General features: G+C 37.0%; 1 protein-coding gene across 2 annotated transcripts in view; it reads right to left on the bottom strand.

Moving 5' to 3' along the window:
- The window catches only part of LOC148952111 (uncharacterized), a 78687-nt gene extending 56520 nt beyond the window's left edge, over window positions 1–22167 (bottom strand). The window contains exons 1-2 of one of the 2 annotated variants that reach the window (XM_089089555.1): window positions 22138–22167; window positions 13488–13603 (exon numbers count right to left, since the gene is read on the bottom strand). In XM_089089555.1, the coding sequence (XP_088945681.1) occupies window positions 13488–13565 (78 nt within the window). In that variant the 5' untranslated portion in view covers window positions 13566–13603; window positions 22138–22167. The remainder of the gene's footprint in view (window positions 1–13487; window positions 13604–22137) is intronic. The other variant, XM_089089554.1, reaches the window with a different exon arrangement.
- Between the last annotated feature and the right edge of the window lie 811 nt (window positions 22168–22978).

Here is a 22978-nt window from a genome sequence, read left to right as displayed (position 1 = left end):
CGACTATTAAAAAGGGCACAAGCCACTCCAATTTCCAATTGAATGAGCGCTTTTCGAAGTTTCTACAACTTCTTCGATACGAAGTGCCCTGCTCTAAAGGAAAAATTAATAAATAATAAATTGTACCAACATCGTTCTTATATGCCCCCAGGGCATAACTTACAACACTTGCCCTGAAGACTGTGTGGGGAGTGTCCTGCTCAAAGGTGTGATTTCCTGAGCTTTTAAGTGCGTAGAACGAAATGCCTATTTCAAAATCTTTATTGGATCTGTTTTGGGATATGGTGGGCGCTTAAAGGATGGTAGTTGCTTTCCAATCAATTTTTACTATTAAAAGTGCACTAGCCATTTCAGTTTCCAATCGAAAGAGTCATTTTTGGAGTTTCTACTACAACGCGTTATATAAAAACCTTATATGCCCCCTGGGCATAATTTACAACCCTTGCCCTGAGGGCTGTGGGGGGGGGGTTGTCATTCTCAAAGACCTAATTTACAGAACTTAAAAGTACGGTGAATAAAAGGGCTATCTCAAAGTTTTGATTAGATGTGTTTGGGGAAAAGGTGGGCGTGAGAGGCGGGTTAGTTGCCCTCTAATCATTTTCGACTATTATAAAGGGCACTAGCCCTTAATTTCCAATCGAATGACCCTTTTTTAAAGTTTCCCCGACAACGCATTCTATAAAAAAAACCTTATATGCCCCCAGGGCATAACTTACAACCCTTACCCTAGTGGCTGTGGGGGACTGTCCTCAGAAACATAATTTCTACCTGGAAATCAACTACAGTGAACAAAATAGCCATCCCAAAAATTTGATGGGATGTGATTCGGTAAAAAGTGGGCGTGTAAGGGATGTTAGTCGCCTTCCAATCATTTTCGACTGTTAATAAGGGCTTAAGCCACACCAATTTCCAATTGAATGAGCGCTTTTCGAAGTTTCTACGACAACTTCTTCGATACGAAGTGCCCTGCTCTAAAGGAAAAAATAAATAAATAATACATTGTACCACCATCGTTCTTATATGCTCCCAGGGCAAAACTTCAAAACCCTTGCCCTGAGGGTTGTTGGGGAGTGTCCTCCTCTTTACTTAGTCCCCGTTTCTTGTCTCGTTCTCGAGTGTCCCCGTTCTTAACTTAGGCAGCGCGATCTTGCTACCTATGGTCTATACAACAACTTTCTATTTAAACCTTATATGTCCCCAGGGCATAACTTACAACCCTTGCACTGAGGGCTCTGAAGGAGGTTATCATCTTAAAAGACCTAATTTCGAGAACTTTCTACTACGCTGAACAAAATGGATATCAAAAATTTTATTGGATGTGTTTTGGAAAATGGTGTGTGTTAGAGGGGCGTTAGTCGCTGTTCGATAACTTTAAATTATTAAAAAAGGCACTAGCCCTTTGAATTTCCAATTGAATGAGCCCTTTTGAAGTTTCTACGACAACGCTTTCAATTAAAACTTTATATGCCCCAGGGAACAACTTACAGCCCTTGCCCTGTACCATGAGTAAGATGTGATGTATTTGAAATACCAAAATAAAGTTCCTTTCTAAAGATAATTCCTAGTACTTATAATTAAGCTAAATCTAGTCGCAAAAATGAAAAGTCCTTAATCAGCAAAAAGAGAAATTGAATTTCTAACTTCAGTCAGACAACGGCGCTAGTCGTTCGAATTTCGCTAAGATAATTGTAGCCAAAAAAATGCAATGCATAATAATTCCAAGGAAGTTTAAAAGGCAAAAAACTGTGTGAACTCCTGAATCATCTGAAAAATTTTTAAGAGATTATTGGACGAGGATTCGCGTCCTTGGGGCACGTGAGCCAATGTCAGGCAGTCCCTAGGGCGCAGGATGAAAGAACTGCGTTTGGGAGTGGGGTAAATGTGTTTTTTGATTTGAATGTAAAATCAGACTTGAAACGATTAGTACCGCAAATTATTTTGGTCACCATTATTGTCATTGAAGTGACCCGTTGCTGTACAACTAAGCATGTAAGTTCAATAAATCTATTGCCTTTTCTATCTTTTTTCTATCATTTTATATGTCTGTATTTAGCCTAGCCTAATAATAGCTAATTAGTTTGCAAATCTCCAAAGGCACATACAAATTTTTTTATCGCTACAAATGGCGCGTGTCGGAAATTGGAGGAAAACTGCGAACTAGTTAGGCTATTTAAACTTTGTAATTCAAATTTAATTATTGGAGAGATACAGACATATAAATAAAGTGATTAGGCCTATAACCGCTAGGCTACGATAGGAAACCCCTTATATTTCATAGGAGATAATAGCCTCCCCCAATACATATATACTATATTTTTATTTTCTTTAAGTTTTAACTGGTGGAAGTTGAGAAAACTGGGTCGAGTCGACTAAATAAAAAATGGTATATTTAAACAGAAATGGCTTTGTCAAAAGAGGAAGGTAAATGGACTTCGCTTTTAGCGACGCTCGAATTAGAAAAACTTTGAGCAGCTTGCTTGAACTTTGGCTATTAAAAATAAATTTGTATCTCCTCAAATAGTTGGGCAAAATATAAAAAATGGAGAAAATGATAAATGAATAATTGTAAAATGAAAAAAAAAAAATAGTATACATTTTTTAAAAAGTAGAAGCAAGTTTGTAATTAGTAGTTTTTTTTATTGTTAGTAGTAAATTAAATGTAGTAGTGCTGTATATTACTAAATAATAAACTATTTGTACCGTGAATTGAAAGAATAAAATAAAAGAAAGAAAAACAAAATCTAGCTGGACCGATGAAACGTTGGTAGAAACAGAAGAATTTTAGGCATAATGGTAGCAAATGGGGTCTGTTATATTCCACCCCTGTTTCTTTTCCTTTCAGATAAGTGACCTATTTTTGTTTCTTTAATTACATTTGTGACCCTTTTGGAAGAATACAAGTAGGGTATTTTCTACAAACTGTGTAATATTTTCCGTAACCCAGGTAGGGTAGGAATACAGCTACAAGGCACCGTCATTATTATATTGACAGGGAGGGTTATTACCTCCAAGGAGAGAGTAGAAATTTTCTAGCCGTAACCCAAGGCGGGTACATTTGGCTTTAGAAAGTGGCCATTTGACCACTCGATCGCGTTACCATACCCTGGGACAGGGTATACTGTAAATAGGGTAGTACCAACCCCGATATTTGCAGAACCGTTGGGGTAAGAGCGGGAGTCTCACTAACATTAAGGCCGACAAGGGGTTCTCCCATTCGAGTAAGTGGCATAGCAATCTTTTTGCGTCATTCGAGTAAGTGGCATAGCAATCTTTTGCGTCATTTTTTGCCTTTAAAAATGGTGACCCCGCACATACACCCCAATAAATGGTGCCAGCGGTAGCTAGCACTACGAACATTGGCGGCAGCGGCATAAGCACACCTCCTAGAAAGCTTAGCAAAAGTCGCCGAAGGAAGCAAAACAAAAAGAGTTGTTACCCAGCTGTGACTGGAACTCTGCATAAGGCGAGAAATTCGGCGAAAGAAACCGTTAATCACAGAAAATGGAGGCAGGGGGATAGGTTTTAAAAGGGTCACCTTTACCTACACAGATGACCTTCATCTGAATAATGGTGATAGAAAAAAATTCAAATTCTGAAGTAGCTCCGCAAAATGAGTGAACAAGAAAATTTGAATTTTGAACCATGGCTGCTTTAGAGCCATGTAGAGGTAAAACAAGCCAGTGTTCATGCTTGTTTACAAAGAATAATAAAAAATACATGAATGTATTTTTTTTGGGTCGAGTGTCATTTGTATTGCTGGGGTGGACTCCCCTCGCACACGTTAGGTCCCTTAGTGGATAAATATCCGCGTTATTTGCGTTTATTAATTTTATGGGTTATTTGTAACGATGGCGAATATCAGACTTTACTTATTGTTTTTCTTATAAACAGATACCATTTAAGACAATTAAGAAAGGTCGTCAAAAGTCTGTCTATTGTTCTTAAAAACTGCTTATTTGAAAATGTCAATTTTCTTTTTATTTTGTTCTATTTATTTAAGAGCGAGAGAGAATGAGCATATGTAGGTTTTATTTTTGTAGCTAGACATAAGACATACCTTAGTACTTTTGTTTTAATTAAATCTACGTTCAATGTTTTGTTACAACAAGCATCCTTGATTGCTATACTTCGCGCACCTTAGACTAAATTAGTCTATGTTACTAAGGATTTGATTAAGTTTTAGATGTCTTATTTTTGTTAGTGTTATTTCTATGCCCTTTCAAAGGATAATAGAAAGGTGGGAACAGAAAATAACCAAAGGTAGGAAGCTCGTGGTCGACTGAGAACGACAAGTGGTGTTGGACCACGTCTTGTGGGAAACCCGGGGAGGACCTCAAGGTCCCTGATTGTTTTTTGTAATTTTTTTTGTGTAAACGACCGTAGGATGCGACTTTTCTCAGTACCTAAATTGTATAAATTTATTATTTTTATGCCAGTCAGTGCCATTAAAAACAATAATTAATTGTTTAATATAAACTTCAGCGAGCTAGATAAGTTTTCGTTTTTGGATCTGAACGCTTTGTAAGAGATACAGTTAGTTTAATTTGATATAGCTCCGGGGCGAAAGAAAAAAAAAAGAATAGAAAAGCGTTTTAATTTCATTAGTTTATATCTATGACGTATACAATAACAGAGAGATCACCGTTATATTGTTCTGTGACAAAAATGTTCTTTAATTTCATTGGTTTATCTATTAAATATATTGAGCTCTAATTTCTGTGACATATTTTCGCAAGTCAGTCACGTTATATCTTACCTATGCTAACTCAGGTTCCCCTCAGATTTTATATGAAAAATCGACCCATGTCCTAACCAAGATGGATATTATCAAAAAAAAAAAACAACAATATATTACCAGTACAGAAGCGTCTAATTGTATTAAACATTTTATCTTAGTGCCGTTTAAAATTATTTTAGGCCTACATATTGATCATTCATGTGTTTATTACTCGAGTAATATATTTACTAATAGCAAACTATTGGTAACTATAACCAAACAACCTATTGGTACGTTTATATGTAGAATTTCACGGCGGATGTGAAATTATATCTCAAGAATAACATGTAACATTTTAAAACCATTTAATCAGTTAAGATATATGGATTGAAACCCTGTGTATGTCCAATGGCGACTAAGTAAAACCCACAAGGAATTCCCTTTTAATGTGAAGGTGTTCCTCGCTTAACGGATTCTAATAAGACTTTAATATCAATTTATTTATAGAGTTCTGAAGGATTTGCTTAAACAATAGCGTTCTAAAAAGATATTGATGTCAGTTCTTCCTTACGCTTTTATTCGTTGCCAAGCATCAACTGGAATCTATATGGGCAAGCTTGGAATCCTTAATCTAATGACCCGAATTGAAAGGCGAATATGAGGCACCAATGTTGACTTGTAATTACTGAAAATACAAGAAAAGAACACGGGGAAACAAAGAAGAACACCTCTGCATTTCAGCCGTTAAACCCGGAGCCCCATGAGAACGTCTAAGCCAAGAAATAGGGAAGACATTAAAAAACGAGTGGGTAGAGGTCTCCACTCGTCCTTGTATGTCTTGTTCCCCCATTGTAGTATCGTTTGCGTAAAACCGTGTGGTTATGACGCTGCAACATGCGTTTCTTATACAGCACGGACTTGCGTGAACAATGCAGGCATGAAAAAAAATATCGTAAAATTAGACCTCAAACTTAATAATGTAGTGTAAATTATGTTTATTTAATATCGATATTTTCGTTATCAAAACAAATTTGAAGACATTTCTGTTTTAGATTTTCATTGTGAGTTCTAATATTAGTGTATTTATTTAATTCTGTCTCATAGCTAAGAAATTATAACCCAATTAATTCGTGAATTATTGTATGTGTATTTACTTCAAAGAACATGTGATTCTGCCGCGTTGTTTTTATTACAGGAAAGTAAATGGACGCTTTGGTCATTGAGTATTACAATAAGCTGCCCAGTACAGATACGACCCAGTAACATCTATTTTATCATATCTCAACCAGCGAAGAGTACTCACCATGACTCCAGGCAACTTCATCCCAGCTTCGTCTACAAAAACAACAGTTACGTTCGATCGTCGTTTCTTCGACTATGAACCATATTATATATCAGGTAACACTATATTTGAACCTCAATATCAAGTGCTTTAACGAACTATATAATCGCATAAACGCTGAGAAACCCATCGGCCAGTACAAGACATAAATACGTAGATATCGCTGTTGATACTCACTATGGACCCCAGAATAATTTGACAGTATAGCGATGATATTTGAAGCTAAACGATATAAAACGATATTTAAAGTTAAATGACACTTAAAGACATTTGAAGATATTTGAAGACGAAATTAAAGACAATTTGAAGTTTAATTCTGAGAACTCCATCGATCAGCACACGATAGACGATATTTGAAGTTAAATGACACTTAAAGACATTTGAAGATATTTGAAACTGAAATTAAAGAAAATTTGAACTTTGACTCTGAGAACACCATCAAGCAGTACAAGATAAACGATATTTAACGATATTTGAAGTTAAATGATAGTTGAAGATATTTGAAGTAGAATTTAAAGACAATATATTAAGAGAATCACTATAATATGACGACAACCCGTTTCAAAAGGCACAAATGAACAGTTTTACGCGAGAATACATTCTCTACGTGCCTCAAAAATCCTAAAAATGATATGCTGAGAAGAAAAAACACCAACACCTGTAGTGGGAAGAATCATTTTCCAGTTGACTATTAGAACGATATTTAACGGTCATTTCCCAGTTGACTATTAGGGAAAACTTACCGTGTAAAGACAACTAGACTCAAACTGTTCCATGAAGAAACCATAACGTAAGTACTTCGAAATTTTTGACAGGACAAAAGGAGTGAAGGACAGTAATTTACAACAGAAGGGTGTAGTACACTAAGGACACGAAAGGTGATGAATAGATGTGAATCTACATGTGTTACTTCCTAACAGCTTTGGCAATTCAAAAATCTTAATAGTGAAAGTGTTTTAATGTCATCAGTGAATATGTTGAACCAAATATTGTATGTTATAAATCATTCAAGTGTTTACCAAAATTATAATTATTTTTAAGATTATCTTTTTATCAACTTAACTCCGTTTATATATTATTTAATAATTCAAATATACAGCAAAATCAAAAAAAAAACGCATGTAAGATTCGAATAGTTCCAACCTTCGTAGCCATGTAAGAATAATCAGCGTTCTATATAGAAAAAAAAAAAAAAAAAATCTTTAATATAATAGCTAACCTAGAACCAAAAATAATCTTAGTCCGGTAGATGAATTTTAGATAGGGATGTAGAATAAAATAAGAAAAATAATTGAAAAATTTTAAAACTCCTAATGGGCAGTAACTAATGACGGGGCGTCATTATTTCATGGGAAGGGTGATATGTACCATGAGTAAGATGTGATGTATTTTAAATACCAAAATAAAGTTCCTTTCTAAAGATAATTCCGATTCCTTATAATTAAGCTAAATCTATTCGCAAAAATGAAAAGTCCTTAATCAGCAAAAAGAGAAATTGCATTTCTAGCTTCAGTCAGACAACGGCGCTAGTCGTTCAAATTTCGCTAAGATAATTGTAGCAAAAAAAATGCAATGCATAAAATTTCCAAGGAAGTTTAGAAGGCAAAAAACTGTGTGAACTCCTGAATCATCTGAAAAATCTTTAAGAGATTATTGGACGAGGATTCGCGTCCTGGGGGCACGTCAGCCAATGGCAGGCAGTCCCTAGAGCGCAGGACGAAAGAACTGCGTTTGGGAGTGGGGTAAATGTGTTGTTTGATTTTAATAGGAAGTCAGACTTAAAACGATTAGTACCGCAAATAATCTCGGTCACCATTGTTGTCATTGAAGTGACCCGTTGCTGTACAACTAAGCATGTAAGTTAAATAAATCTATTGTCTTTTTATATGTGTTTGTTACTCTTATATGTCTGAGTCTAGTCCGATAATAGGTAATTAGTTCGCCAGTCTCCAAGGTAAATGCTCCCAAAGGAATCTGATCTCCAGATAGCTCAAGAAAGAAGAAGCCACATTTGTATGTCTACATATTCAATTTTCTCTCATTAATCGAGAGCGGCGCTAGCCTAGTTGACACAATCTCCAGCGCTATAAGTGGCGCAATAGGAGAAATCTCTATCGCCACGAGCAAACCTTTTCTATTACCACAAATATTTCTTCAATGGTACAGCAATGAGGGCTCTGAGGCGGTTATCATCCAAAAATACCTAATTTCAAGAACTTTCAACTACGTTGAACAAAACAGATATTTCAAAATTTTAATTCGATGTGTTTGGGAAAATGGTGGGCATGAAAGGGGCGTTAGTCGCTATCCAATAGCTTTCAACTATTAAAAAAGGCACTAGCCCTTTCAATTTCCAATTGAATGAGCCCTTTTGAAGTTTCTACGACAAAACTTTTAATAAAAACTTTATATACCCCCGGGCATAACTTACAACCCTAGCACTGAGGGCTCTGAGGGGGGTTATCATCCTAAAAGACCTAATTACAAGAACTTTCAACTACGTTGAACAAAATAGATATCTCAAAATTTTTATTCGATGTGTTTCGGGAAAAGGTGGGCGTGGAAGGGGTGTTAGTTGCCTTCCAATCACTTTCTACTATTAAAAAGGATACAAGCCACTCCAATTTCCAATTGAATGAGCCCTTTTCGAAGTTTCTACGACAATTTCTTCGATACGAAGTGCCCTGCTCTAAAGGAAAAAATTTATAAACAATACTTTGTACCACCATCGTTCTTATATGCTCCCAGGGCATAACTTAAAAACCCTTGCTCTGAGGGTTGTGGGGGAGTATCCTCCTCTTTACTTAGTCCCCGTTTCTTGTCTCGTTCTCGAGTGTCCCCGTTCTTAACTTAGGCAGCGCGATCTTGCTACCTATGATTTATACAACAACTTTCTATTTAAACCTTATATGTCCCCAGGGCATAACTTAAAACCCCTGCAATGAGGCTTCTGAGGGGGGTTATTATCCTAAAAGACCCAATTTCCAGAACGTCCAAGTACGTTGAACAATAAGGATTTATCAAAATTTTGATTGGATGTGTTTTGGAAAATGGTGGGGTTGAGAGGGACGTTAGTCACTGTCCAATCACTTTCAACTATTAAAAAAGGCACTAACCCTTTGAATTTCCAATTGAATGAACCCTTTTGAAGTGTCTACAACAACGCTTTAAATAAAAACTTTATATGCCCCAGGGCTTAACTTACAACCCTTGCCCTGAGGGCTCTGAAGGGGTTATCATCCTAAAATACCTAATTTCAAGAACTTTCAACTACGTTGAACAAAACGGATATCTCAAAATTTTAATTCGATGTGTTTGGGTAAATGGTGGGCTTGAAAGGGGCTTTAGGCGCTATCCAATAGCTTTCAACTATTAAAAAGGTACGAGCCCTTTCAAGTTCCAACTGAATGAGCCCTTTTGAAGTTTCTACTACAACACTTTTAATAAAAACTTTATATACCCCCGTGCATAACTTACAACTCTTGCACTTAGGGCTCTGAGGGGGGTTATCATCCTAAAAGACCTAATTACAAGAACTTTCAACTACGTTGAACAAAATGGATATCTCAAAGTTTTTATTCGATGTGTTTGGGAAAATGGTGGGCGTGAAAGGGGCGTTAGTCGCTATCCAATTACTTTCAACTATCAAACAAGGTACTAGCCTTTTCAATTTCCAATTGAATGTGCCCTTTTGAAGTTTCAACGACAAAGCTTTCAATAAAAACTTTATATACCATCAGGGCATAACTTACAACCCTTGCCCTGAGGGCTGTGGGAGGAGGAGTTGTCATCCTTAAAGACATAATTTCCAAAACTTTCAAATATGTTGAATAAAATGGCTATCTAAAATTTTTGATTGGATGTGTTTGGGGAAAAGGTGGGAGTGAGAGGGGGGTTAGTTGCCCTCAAATCACTTTCGACTGTTAAAAAAGGTACTAGCACTTTGAATTTTGAATCGAATGAGCCCTTTTTCAAGTTTCTACGACAAAGATTTCAATAAAAACCTTATATTCCCCCAGGGCATAACTTATATTCCTCGCCCTGAGGGTTGTGGGGAGTGTCCTCTTCAAAAATATATTTTATAACAGGAAATCAACTACGCTGAACAAAATGGCTAGCTCAAAATTTTTATTGGATGTGTTTGGGGGAATGATGGGCGTGGGGAGGGGGGGCTAGTTTTCCTCCAATCACTTTCGACTATTAAAAAGGGCACTAGCCCTTTGAATTTCCAATCAAATGAGCTTTTTTGAAGTTTTTACGACAACGCCTTCTTTAAAAACCTTATATGCCCCCAGGGCATAACCAAAAACCCTTGCCCTGAGGGCTGTGGGGGAGTGTCCTCCTCAAAAACATGTTTTCTATCTGGAAATCAACTACGCTGAACAAAATTGCTATCTCAAAATTTTGATTGGATGTGTTTGGGGAAATGATGGGCGTGGGGGGGGGGGGGCTAGTTGCCCTCCAATCACTTTCGACTATTAAAAAGGGTACTAGCCCTTTGAATTTCCAATCGAATGAGCCTTTTTTGAAATTTTTATAACAACTTTCTATATAAGCTTTATATGCCCCCATGGCATAACTAACAACCCTTGCACTGAGGACTCTGAGGGGGTTATCATCCTAAAAGACCTAATTTCAAGAACTTGCAACTACGTTGAACAAAATGGAAATCTCAAAATTTTGATTGGACATGTTTGGGAAAATGATGGGCGTGAGACGGGACTTAATCATTCTCCATTCTCTTTCAACTGTTAGAAAAGGCACTAGCCCTTTCAATTTCCAATTGAATGAGCCCTTTTGAAGTTTCTACGCTTTCAATAAAAACCTTATACGCCCCCAGGGCATAACTTATAACCCTTGCCTTCGACTATTATCACTTTCGACTATTAAAAAGGGCACTAGCCCTTTGAATTTCCAATCGAATGAGCCTTTTTTAAAGTTTCTACTACAACGCCTTCTATAGATAACCTTATATGCCCCCTGGGCATAACTTACAACCCTTGCCCTAAGGGCTGTGGGGGACTGTCCACAAAAACATAATTTCTATCTGGAAATCAACTACGCTGAACAAAATAGTTATCTCAAAATTTTGATTTGATTTACTTCGGTAAATGGTGAGGGTAGAGGGGGTGTTAGTCGCCTTCCAATCGCTTTCGACTTTCAAAAGGAGCACTAGCAACTCCAATTTTCAATTAAATGAGCCCTTTTCGAAGTTTCTACAACAACTTCTTCGATACGAAGTGCCCTGCTCTAAAGGGAAAAAATTATAAATAATACATTGTACCAACATCGTTTTTATATACCCCCAGGGCATAACTTAAAACCCTCGCCCTGAGGGTTGTGGGGGGGTGTCCTCCTCTTTACTTAGTCCCCGTTTGTCTCGTTCTCGAGTGTCTCCGTTCTTTACTTAGGCAGCGTGAGCTGCCTATGATTTATACAACAACTTTCTATATAAACCTTATATGTCCCATGGGCATAACTTACAACCCTTGCACTGAGGGCTCTGAGGGGGTTATCATCCCAAAAGACCTAATTTCTAGAACTTTCAACTAAGTTGGACAAAATGGATATCTCAAAATTTTAATTCGATGTGTTTGGGAAAATGTTGGGCGTGAGAGGGGCGTTAGTCGCTATCCAATCACTTTGAAGCGTTAAAAAAGGATCTAGCCCTTTCGATTTTAAAATGAATGTACCCCTCTGAAGTTTCTACGACAACGCTGGCAATAAAAGCTTTATACGCCCCCAGGGCATTACTTACAACCCCTGCCCTGAGGGCTGTGGGAAGAGAGGTTGTCATCCTTACAGACCTAATTTCCAAAACGTTCAACTACGGTGAACAAAATGGCTACCTAAAAGTTTTGATTGGACGTGTTTTGGGAAAAGTGGGCGTTAGAGGGGGCTAATTGCCCTCAAGTCACTTTTGATTCTTAAAGAGGGCACTAGCCCTTTGAATTTCCAATCGAATGAGCCTTTTTTGAGGTTTCTAAGACAACACCTTCTATAAAAACCTTATAAGCCACCAGCATATAAGGTTTATATACCCCAGGATATATTTATATACCCCTTATATACCCCATGACGGCTTAATAGCCGTCCTGGCTAAGTGGACATGCGCTGGGTTGAGAACTCTTTGTCCCAAGGGGCACGGGTTCGATCCCTGGCGTGGCCAGTTATTTGGGTCTGGGACGCGGGTCAGTGGTGTTACTCTGTAAGCTTAGCCAGAGTCGACCTAGATCTAAATGGGTACCTGGAGAAATCTGGGGAAGGTAAGCAGGAAGGGTGTACGAAAGCACAGGACGGCTGGCCCCCAGCCCCCCATTGCACTTCCTGGCTGAGGGCCACAAAACGGAGATCAGCACCGCCGGTTTGGACCTTAGGGGTCTAGTGCCGTCATACTTACTTTACTTACTTATATGCCCCCAAGGCATAGCTTAAAACCCTTGCCCTGAAGGTTATGGGGGAGTGTCCTCCTCAAAAAAATATTTTCTATCTGGAAATCAACTACGCTGAACAAAATGGCTATCTCAAAATTTTTATTGGATGTGTTATGGGGAATGGTTGGCGGGGGGGGGGGGGCTAGTTACCCTCCAATCACTTTAGACTACTAAAAAGAGTACTAGCCCTTCAAATTTCCAATCGAATGAGCCTGTTTTGAGGTTTCTACGACAACACCTTCTATAAAAACCTTATATGCCCCCAGGGCATAACTTAAAACGCTCACCCTGAGGGTCGTGGGGGAGTGTCCTCCTCAAAAAAATATTTTCTATCTGGATCTCAACTAGGCTGAACAAAATGGCTATCTCAAAATTTTGATTGGATGTGTTTGGGGGAATTATGGGCGTTGGGGGGGGGGAGGGTTTAATAGTCGAAATCACTTTAGCCTATTGAAACAGGCACCAGAACTCTCAATTTCCTATCGAATCAGCCCTTTTTGAATCTTGTACTACGACTCCTTTCTTATGAAGCGCTCAGCTCTAAAGGTAAAAAAATAAATAGTACATTGCGCTAACATCGTTCTTATATGCCCTCAGGGCATAACTTTAAACCCTTGCCCCGAGGGTTGTGGGGGAGTGTCCTCCTCAAAAACATATTTTCTATCTGAAAATCAACTACGCTGAACAAAATGGCTACCGTATCTCAAAATTTTGATTGGATGTGTTTGGGGGAATGATGGGCATGGGGGGGGGGGGGAGGGGGGCTAGTTGCCCTCCAATTATTTTCGACTATTAAAAAGGGCACTAGCCACTCAAATTTCCAATTGAATGAACTCTTTTCGAAGTTTCTACGACAACTCCTTTGATAAGAAGTGCCCGGGTATGAAAAAAAAACACATTGTGCCCACATTGGTCTTTACTTAGGCAGAGCTAGCGCGCTGCCTATGATGGTAATTTTACAAAACTAGAAAGAATACCTTTGATGTTTACTCACTATTTGCTCCAGTAGAGCCTTTCTTCTTGGAGATGTGCTTGCCAGAATGACAGTTTTACCATCAAGAAACTTGAACATGACCAAATCAGCTTGAGGATATTACCAGCTGTATTTGTCTGAAAACGAATGAAAAAATGTTGTATTATTGATGCTAATGAACCATACAAACAATCAATGACATACAATCAAGGAAAAACACTTATTAGGGCAAAAAAAAACCTGTCCTCAAAATTTCGCTATGGTATATCAAACCAATTCATGTAGCTTGTGGTAGAAAAAGCTAAGTAAAGAATATGCCTAATATTTGAATAAGTAAGAATATCGGACAGTGATATGCCACAGAGCAGGGCCCTTTAGCCATGTCCTCTAAACCCTCCTCTACCTTCAAAGATATAGATATTGCGTATTTCTTCAACACAAAAATGAGTAAATAATAATCAGTAATCAATTAAGTAGAGAAGATTAAAAAATACTGATGTGTCTCCCATGTTTTTTTCTTTGTCCTGTTTGTTTCTACAGAAATTTTTCAGAGGAGCCAGATGCCCCTCAAAAACTACAAAAAATTTTCTGTGATGTTATTTTTGAGGGATTACAGGCTCTTTTTAAAAACTTTTTTAGAACTTTTGGTTACTATGGACAGTTTTACCCTTTGGAGCCCTTCCCAAAACAAGGGGCGTAATTTGCTATGAAACAGGGGGATGGGTAACTACCTCCTCCAGACCCAAGTTTCCCCCCCCCTCCAGCTGAAAATTAGTTTCTGCAAAAGATCTTGTCAAAAGTAAGATAAGCCTGCATAATTCAAGTATCCAGAGAAGTAGGTTAGTTTTCTTTAGTATTTCTTTGCCTTTATGGTAATATATGGATCATTTTTCAGTTTTCACTGTCATTTTCATTTGATTTGGGAAATTGGCTCCAACTTTGCCCCCCCCCATAGGATTTTGGCAAAATTATGCCACTGCTCAAAATGTAATCAGGGCAAATGGAAATGGAATAAAGAGCAATTGAGCCTAATCCTGACACAAATTTGAAAGAGTCCCCCTCCCCCATTACCATCAAAATAAACAAAAGAAAAAGGTTTTGAAATTTAAAGAAAAATTGTTTATGATAATAAGGGATGAATTGTGAATTATTCAAATAATTAATAATATATATGTTAAGATTGCATTGTTGGGTGAGAGTTATTAATGTGTTTATTATTATAGTATACACTTTATAATAAAGAAAACTGACAGGCCTACCTATAAAATTCATGGCAAATTTATCAAATTCATCAGCACAGGCCTATATCATAGATTTTGCACTATGTACATGAACTGCTCTATGTACATAAGCTACTTTGCAAGTATATTTTACTTAGATAATTGGTACATAAAAAAGCCCTGCAAAAAGTAAAATCCAATTGGGCCCCTCACCTATTTTATCTGGGCCTGAATGTAATTTCTGTCAGAAGTAATTATTGAATTACAAAAGAGGATAAAAAGGCATCAATGATGCATTCACTTTCATCCTAGCTAAATTATGGGTAAATATAGAGCAGTTCATATAACTGACCTACAAATAAAGTGAACATACCACTTCAATTCAATTCAATTAAATTTATTAAATACTACAATACATACATAAATACACTTAAGCGCTAGAGGTCCCAAGAAGCATTGCTTGTAGAGGACCTTGTATCAATAACAAAATCCACACAAAACAAATCAGGGAAGGAAAAAAAATACAACAATATCTCAAAAATTTAAAAAAAATGCGAAAAAAATCAACAAAAAAAACAACAACAAAAAAAAAACAACTGCTACACAATAACCTTTGACTTAATTTTATCTGAACTAAAAATGTCCTGTACTTTGATAAAAATCCAAACCAAAAATAATACTATTAAACACCGGGGTTCAAATCTCATTCAACATATTGAGAGAGGAGAAAAGAAAAAAAACTACATAAAGTAAATCGGAATAAATAGATAAAGCAAAATGAATAAAGAAATAAAGAAAAAAAACAAATTACTTCAAGCCTTAGAGAATATTTTTCTGCAAAGGGAAGAAGGGTTTTTGATAAGGGAAAGTTCACTGGGAATAGAGTTCCAAAGAGCAATTGCTCTATAAATTGGTGACCTCTGAGCTGCTGAGGATACCCTTTTAGGCAACCGAAATTGGTGAACAGAGCTCCTAAGCAAATTGTGGCACTTATGTGCTGATGCTCGGTCAAAGTAGTATATGATGTTTGGATGAAGCGAGAAATTGAAGGTTCGATGAGCTAGTGTTAGGTTCTGTTTCTGGGTAACCACATCTAAGGCATCTAGACCTGTATTAATGTAAAGATCATCTGTAACATAGAGTCGGGGATGGCAATAAGTTGCCTTCACCACTCTATTCTGTGCTGTTTAGAGTCGCCAAAGGGAAGAATAGTTAGTGTTGTCCCAGAGAGTGCAGCAATAAGGAAGATAAGGAAGGGCAAATGCATAGTAAAGAGAAAGCATTACATCGGGAGGAAGAAATTGATTGGCACGATGAAGCACAGACACTTGACGAGAAATTATAGAATGTGTATAGGAAATATGAGTTTTGAAAGAAAGAAAACAATCAACATGCACACCAAGAAGTTTAACACAAGAGCACAGGGGAATCATATCAGTACCATAAAAAACAAAGATTGTTGGGGAAGGTTCAGACATATGGTATGGGGTTCGAAAATGAATAATACTACTCTTGAGCTATTCAACAGCTTCCCGTTCTACTCATACCAATCACGCCCATGGTTGAGCAGAAGCTGAGCCTTAGCAACAGCAGAAGGTAGATCACTGGAAACCACGAAAAAATTACTATCGTCTGCAAACATAACAGTGTGGGTATCAAGGTTGGGAGATGGAGGAAGGTCATTAATATAAATAAGAAAGAGGAGTGGTCCCAAAACCGAGCCTTGAGGTACCCCTTTGGAAACCGAAGCTAGATCAGAACATTTCCCATCATAACACAAAAACTGAGATCTATTAGACATGTAAGATTTAAACCAGTCAAAGGCAATTCCCGGAACTCCAAGTAGAGACAGTTTTCCCAGTAAGACAAAATGATCAACCATATTGAAAGCATTATAATAATCAAGAAATAGTCCTAGAACACAATGACCCTTGTCTATGTTAACACGCACGAATTCTGTAATGTCAACTAGAGCAAATGCAGTAAAGAGTTTAGGTCGGAAGCCATACTGATGATCAGACAGAACAGAACCACTTCCAACTGAAGCACCAGTAAACAGGAATGAAAAAAGCCTCTTATGCACAGCTTTTTCAAGTAATTTCGAGAAAATTGGGAGAATTGATATAGGTCGATAATTTGACACTAAGCTGGGGTCATCCTTCTTAAAAAGAGGGATTACTTTTGCAATTTTAAACAAATCAGGGTATACACCTTTTGAAATAGATAGATTAAAAATATGGGTAAGAGGTTCAACAACATAAGAAGAAACAGACTTGAGCACATGGTTTGTTAGTCCAAGCGCATCAGCTGTATTACTGCTACTTAAAGAAGAAATAAAATCACAGATCTCTATGTTTGTACAAGGAGTTAGAAAAATACTTCTCTCAGCTGGTGAAGGATCACCTAGTCTAGGAAGGGAGGGGGTCTTAAAAGTTGGTAGGGTGGTAAAATAAGAGTTGAAAACACTAGGTACGGCTACTTTTTCAATGGTTGAACTATCTTCATTCTTAAAGGCAGTATGTTGTTCCTTTGATTGTTTCCTACGAGATGAAGCTTTATTAACTACACTCCAAACTTTCTATAAATTACCTTTGCATTCCTGAATTTTCAACAAAAAATAATTCTTCTTAGCTAGTCTACTTGTTGATGTTAATACATTCTTATAATGCTTATAGTTTGATAAATCATAAGGATCAAGGCTTTTGCAAGCCAGCTTAAAAAGCTCTGACTTCTGAATTGTTGATCTCACAAGACTAGGAGACTTCCAAGGCATCTTGGGTTCATATTTACTTGAAGATTTTACAAGGGGAAATTTTTTTTCAATTAATGTTGTCAGTTGACTGATTAATGAGGCTGAAGCCCTATCAACATCATCAAAATTCATTACTGAACACCAATCACTAGCACTAAGATCAGACATAAGGTTATGAACATTGCTGTGACTATAAATTCTTGAATAAGACTCACCTCTGGTATCTTCTTGGCTCAGCATTTTCAATTTGGGAACAGAACAATAAATTGGAAAATGGTCAGAAAGATCAGAGAAAATAATACCAGAGGAAAATTTAATATCATTTTTAGAAGACATAAAAATGTTGTCAATCAGAGTTGCAGAAGATCTGACTGGATCAACACGAGTAGGAAAGAAAATGCAAGGAAGAAGGCCAGAGGAAGAAATAGATTAAAAAAAACGGTCAGACTCATTATCACACACAATTTTCAATAAATTGCAGTTAAAGTCTCCAAGCATAAAAACATTTCTTGAAGCGAGCTTATCAACTGAATACATTTCATTAATTAATTCAGAAAATTTCGCAATTGGGAAAGGTGGAGGCTTATAAAACAAACAAATAGTTTCACAACTTACTGTATCACATGACAGGTCAACGATCAAAGCATACACACTTCTATTATTTATGAATGGATCAAAAATCTTCTCAAGATCTGTACGTCTCACAACATTAAGATTACTTCTGACAAAAAGGGATATACCACCAGAGCACTTAGTTAGAGATCTAGTTGAGTGGTATGCAGTAAAACCTGGTATGTCATACACAGATATATCATCACCTGAAGACAGCCAGGTCTCTGTGAGACCTACTACATCATAAAGGCAATTAACATCACCAACATATTGCGAAAATTATCCCGTTTTTCCCTACAGTCTTGCCAATTCAAAGTATACACATTAAAGTCTTTAACAGAAGACATTGAAAACAACATTTTTTCGGAATAACACTGGTAAGAAGTGAAAAAAAAGTCATATTGATGAAGAGATTTTAACAGAGGCTTATTTTCACTATCATAACCAGATACAAAACGTAAATGGAAACAGGCTGAATTAAAAAGAAAAAGTTTACTTAGGAAACAAAAAAAATCCTGAGTACCATCTATTTTCATTATCCAATATTAGGAAAAGTGGTGAAATAGATAAAGCTAAGTTAGTGTGGACAGGAAGAATACAGCATGGAAAATAAGTTAAAAAAACAAACTGCATGTAATTATTTTGATAACAAGGGAAAAAGAACAAGCCAAAGAGAAAAAAAAAAGTTGGCAAAAAAATAACTAAGCAGATGAAATTTTGTTGTAAAGAGAAGAGTTATGATGTTAAGCAGCACTAGTCATTCTGAAACAATACTGGCAAAAGATTCTTGCAAAACAGGAAGGGCATTAATGTCACCAATGGATGATATTTTGAATACCCTACTTCCACTTTTAACAAAAATATCACCATTCACAGCCCATGCATTAATCATGCCACAATAAGCTTTAGCTTGTGAAAGTAAGGCAATCCTAGGTTTAGTCAAAGGCTCATTAATGACCACACCAGATCGTTTCAAGTCCTTTTTGTTTTTGAGAAGCAAGAAGCGTGCTCTCAGGCTGCAGAACTCAATAATAACTGGTCGATTTTTATTACCAACTCGTTTTCCAATGCGTTTCACAAACACAATGTCACTGTTCAAAAGACTAATGCCAGGAAACTTATCTTGGCAAAGTGACAAAAACTTAGGTTCAGGTTTGTCAAATGTACTATCCTCGGGTAATCCAAACACAATGAGTTGATTTTTTAATTCTTGCTGCTTATGTTGATCAGTTTGAGCAGCAACATGATCAGCAAGCTTTTTTTCAATGTCTGCAATTTTACCAGAAAAGTCCATTGCTTGAAGCTGTGTACTGACAATCTGTTTAATGTCTTCCTGGATGGAGCCTGACATCAGGTCCTTTACTGCCAAATTAAGGTCAACTTTGTCACCTTTCATAGGCAGGCCAATAGGCAGGCAATATGCTTGTCTGAAATTCTGAATTTGACGGTAAAATTTCATTTTGACCACTAACCCTTGGGGAGTGTTCTGCCTCTGCCCCTTTTTCGAAAATGGAGTAAATTTTGATTTCTGACTACCAATTCCAGACTGGTATTTTTTGATGCATAACATTATCCTTAACTATTTTTACATGTTCGCAATTGCAAATAAAAAGTCATTTTCTTTAATATAAATACTGTTAGAAAATTTCTACAAATTCGTATAAAAAATTTCTACAAATTCGTTAAAACCTTATAAGTCATGATATATGAAAGATACGATGCTAACACGGTTTCCTTGGGCCACGTTTGCGCTGTAGATTTATATGGGGAAGTTTCAATTTTATTTACATATAGTATGTGCAACTTCATCAAAGGCCAGTGTACCGTGGAGGTAAAACAAGATGGGGCTAGATTTTTCGTATGACCTCTCCTGACCATAGTTTAGACTTAGGATCCGTTGTTGATAAATTTATTCACCTAACTCATCTACTTTCCAAGATAGCAAAAAGTCTGTCATCTACAACTCGACGATACTGTGCCGCAGTGTTGGTTCAAGTGCACCGGAAAGCATTTAAGGTTAAGTGCTGGACCAAAATTGTATTTAAGTATAAGTACCAAGTACTTTAAACAAACTGTGCAGATTTACTTTATACTTAAGGTTGTAAATTCATGGGTTCAACACTTTTGAAGCTGGGTAAAGAAGGAAGTCTAAGTAAACTCATATCTTACCTACAGTAAAGTTCATAGGATTGATTGCTCCCGGCGTGAAATCAACCTCCTTTTCCCCTCCCTCCCCAAAAATCTCTGTATAAACTCGCAAGCGACTACCGCAATCGCCTTAAACAAAAAAAAAAGAAGAAAATCTTGCTTGCGGTGTGGCCTGCCACGGTGCTCAGGGACGCTTGTCTGGCTCTGCTTACGCACATATGGCCTAGAAAACTAACGTTAGTTTTTCCTTTAAAAACATTTGCAGTTAGGTTATGTAAACTTTACAATGAGGACAAATTAATCTGAAAAAAATTATATCGATTCGCCACACATAAAAACTCTTTTTTTTGCTGATTAACTTGTGGAAGTTTTCCCCACTGTAGAGTGCAGACGGTCTGGTATCATACTATTATCCTTTCCTTTTTAGCTTAAAGCTTATTCAAAAAGGAAATGCAAAGAACTCCCCCTAAAAAAAGGTCCCTCCGGATCCCACCCCAAATAGGCCTACTAATGAAATTGATCCATTTTTGCCCCATCCTGGCTGGTCAAGCTCCCTATCACAAAGCTCACATGAAAGCTCAAATTCTGAGAATAGGACAATGATCAGTGTTAGAGCAAATGTCACTATAGATGATAATGGCTTTCAAGAGGTCCTTTCTAGGAGCTCCAAAAAAAGGAAAAAATATCCCCAATTAAAAGTATTTCCCCTCCTCCTTTCCAAGATTTCCCTTCCCAAAACTTAGGAATTTACCTCAAAATTTCTCCAAATACCCCCTTTGAAATAACAAAGATTACTACAATAAGGGTTGCAATTTTCAAAATGTTAAAATCAATGTTTTCTCTTAACATTCACCGTGATGGATCTTTGCTAATAGCTGTCCAAGATCAGAAATCAGCTGATATAATACTTTAGCTGAAATCTCTTATTAATACCCCAATTAAGACATCTAGATGGAACCCAAAAAAAAAAAAAAAAAAAATTAGTATATAATTTTCCCCAAGAAAAACCAATTCAGGAGTTAAAAGAAGGGCTCTCAGATAGGGCTGGTAACACAATCCCTGTTGAAGATGTCACTCAACTGGGTAAACCCAACTCTAATGGATTAAAAACAAGTAGATCTTATTTACACTGAAGGAAAAAATTAATATCCCAGAAAAGTTATTCCTATTTGGGCAAATCGAACCGCACAAGGAATACAAGCCAAAGCCTATCCAGTGTCAGAAGGGTCTGAAACTGGGACACGCAACAAATAAATGCAATGAAATTCTCCTAGCCTGTAGTAATTGTAAAGGCTCCCATCCTAAAGAGTTGACAACTTGCAACAACACTCAGCCTACATGTATCAATTGTAAAGGCCCACATGAATCCACCAATAAATCACAATGCTCTGCATATAAGAAAACAGCACTAACACTCCAGATAGCAATAGAGAAGCTATACTATACCTGTTTGCAGCTATTGAAGAAAATACTGCCCAACCATACCAAATAAAACCTATATTGAAATCAAACAAAACCTCCAAGTCAAACACTCCCAATGCATCAAGTACTCCTTACAAAACACCATCCTTTAAGCCCCCCTGCTCACATCTCTATAAGAAAGAATCACCAAGACAACAAGCCTCCTTGCCTAGTGAGATGAGGTTGGCCTGGCACCCCCTCCCAGCAAGAAACAAACCAGAAACACTACCAGGAATTAATCCCTTAACTGACAAACTGGATGCACTGCCAAACATGCATACCACAAATATATGCTTATTCATTCTAAAGTGCAATGCAGTTCAGGCCATGAATATACAACAACAACAGAAAACAAAAATCATTGCTGAATTGGCAAAAATCTACATCCCTAATCATATGCTCATTCAAGCAAAAAAAGATCTTGCTCTACTATTACTATTACTATTACTATCTACTATTACTATTATTTTCTACTTGCTCTATATATGTTTTTGTTAAACTAAACTTTGGACTTCCCAAATCGATTCTTCTTCTTCTTCTTCTATTTCACAGCAGGTGGGCTTTTCAGTTGATACTATTTAGCCCTTTTCCTTTTACTTCGCTCTGTGGGCTACAGAGCTACTGGCTTGGTTTTCTCTTATTTATTAGATATTCTCAAATATCTTTCAGTAGATCTTTCGACTCAAGGAGTTCAAATATAAGATGATAGATATCGATTTCTGTGCTCTGTGTGCAGGAATAGTCGGCTAGGCTCTTGGCTGATAGTGAGATTTTGTGGTGTTTGAAGCACTTAAACAGTTTATAATGCTAGGTATGCTGTGCAGACGTCAGCATATTACATTCAAATGAGGCAGTGGTCAATTATTTCAATATTCATGATACAATACCTGCCAAGAGGGGACAGGTGAACTGAACCACTTGAATTAGGAAATTGATATAAGAATGCAAGAAAGTTTAGTCCATTTGTTCCAGAACGAATTCTGTGATAAATTTTAGAAAAGTACATATTGGGAAAGGAGGAAAGAGTAGGATTTTTCTAATTAAACATAATATCAGATAGTCTCCATTGGTAAATATCTCTAATCGGGATTGGTCTCCCACTTGGCTGGTTAATATTTATAGCATTTTTTGCTATTTCATCATCCTGATGATTACCACTTATACCAGAGTGGCTAGGAATATACTGAAGATAAGTTCTTATGCCACTTGAAGCAAGATTATCTATAATACTAAGACAATGATAAGTGCCAATATTCAGCTTATACTGAGGAGCTGAAGACAGCAACTCAAGGCTTGATAAAGAGTCAGAATAAACTATA

The sequence above is a fragment of the Artemia sp. Qi Xiang Cuo genome, chromosome 5 (genome assembly GCF_049724085.1).
Source record: "Artemia sp. Qi Xiang Cuo chromosome 5, ASM4972408v1, whole genome shotgun sequence".
Taxonomy (NCBI): Eukaryota; Metazoa; Arthropoda; class Branchiopoda; order Anostraca; family Artemiidae; genus Artemia; species Artemia sp. Qi Xiang Cuo.
Note: the sequence above shows the minus strand (reverse complement) of the source record. Positions and strands in the feature narration are given on the sequence as shown.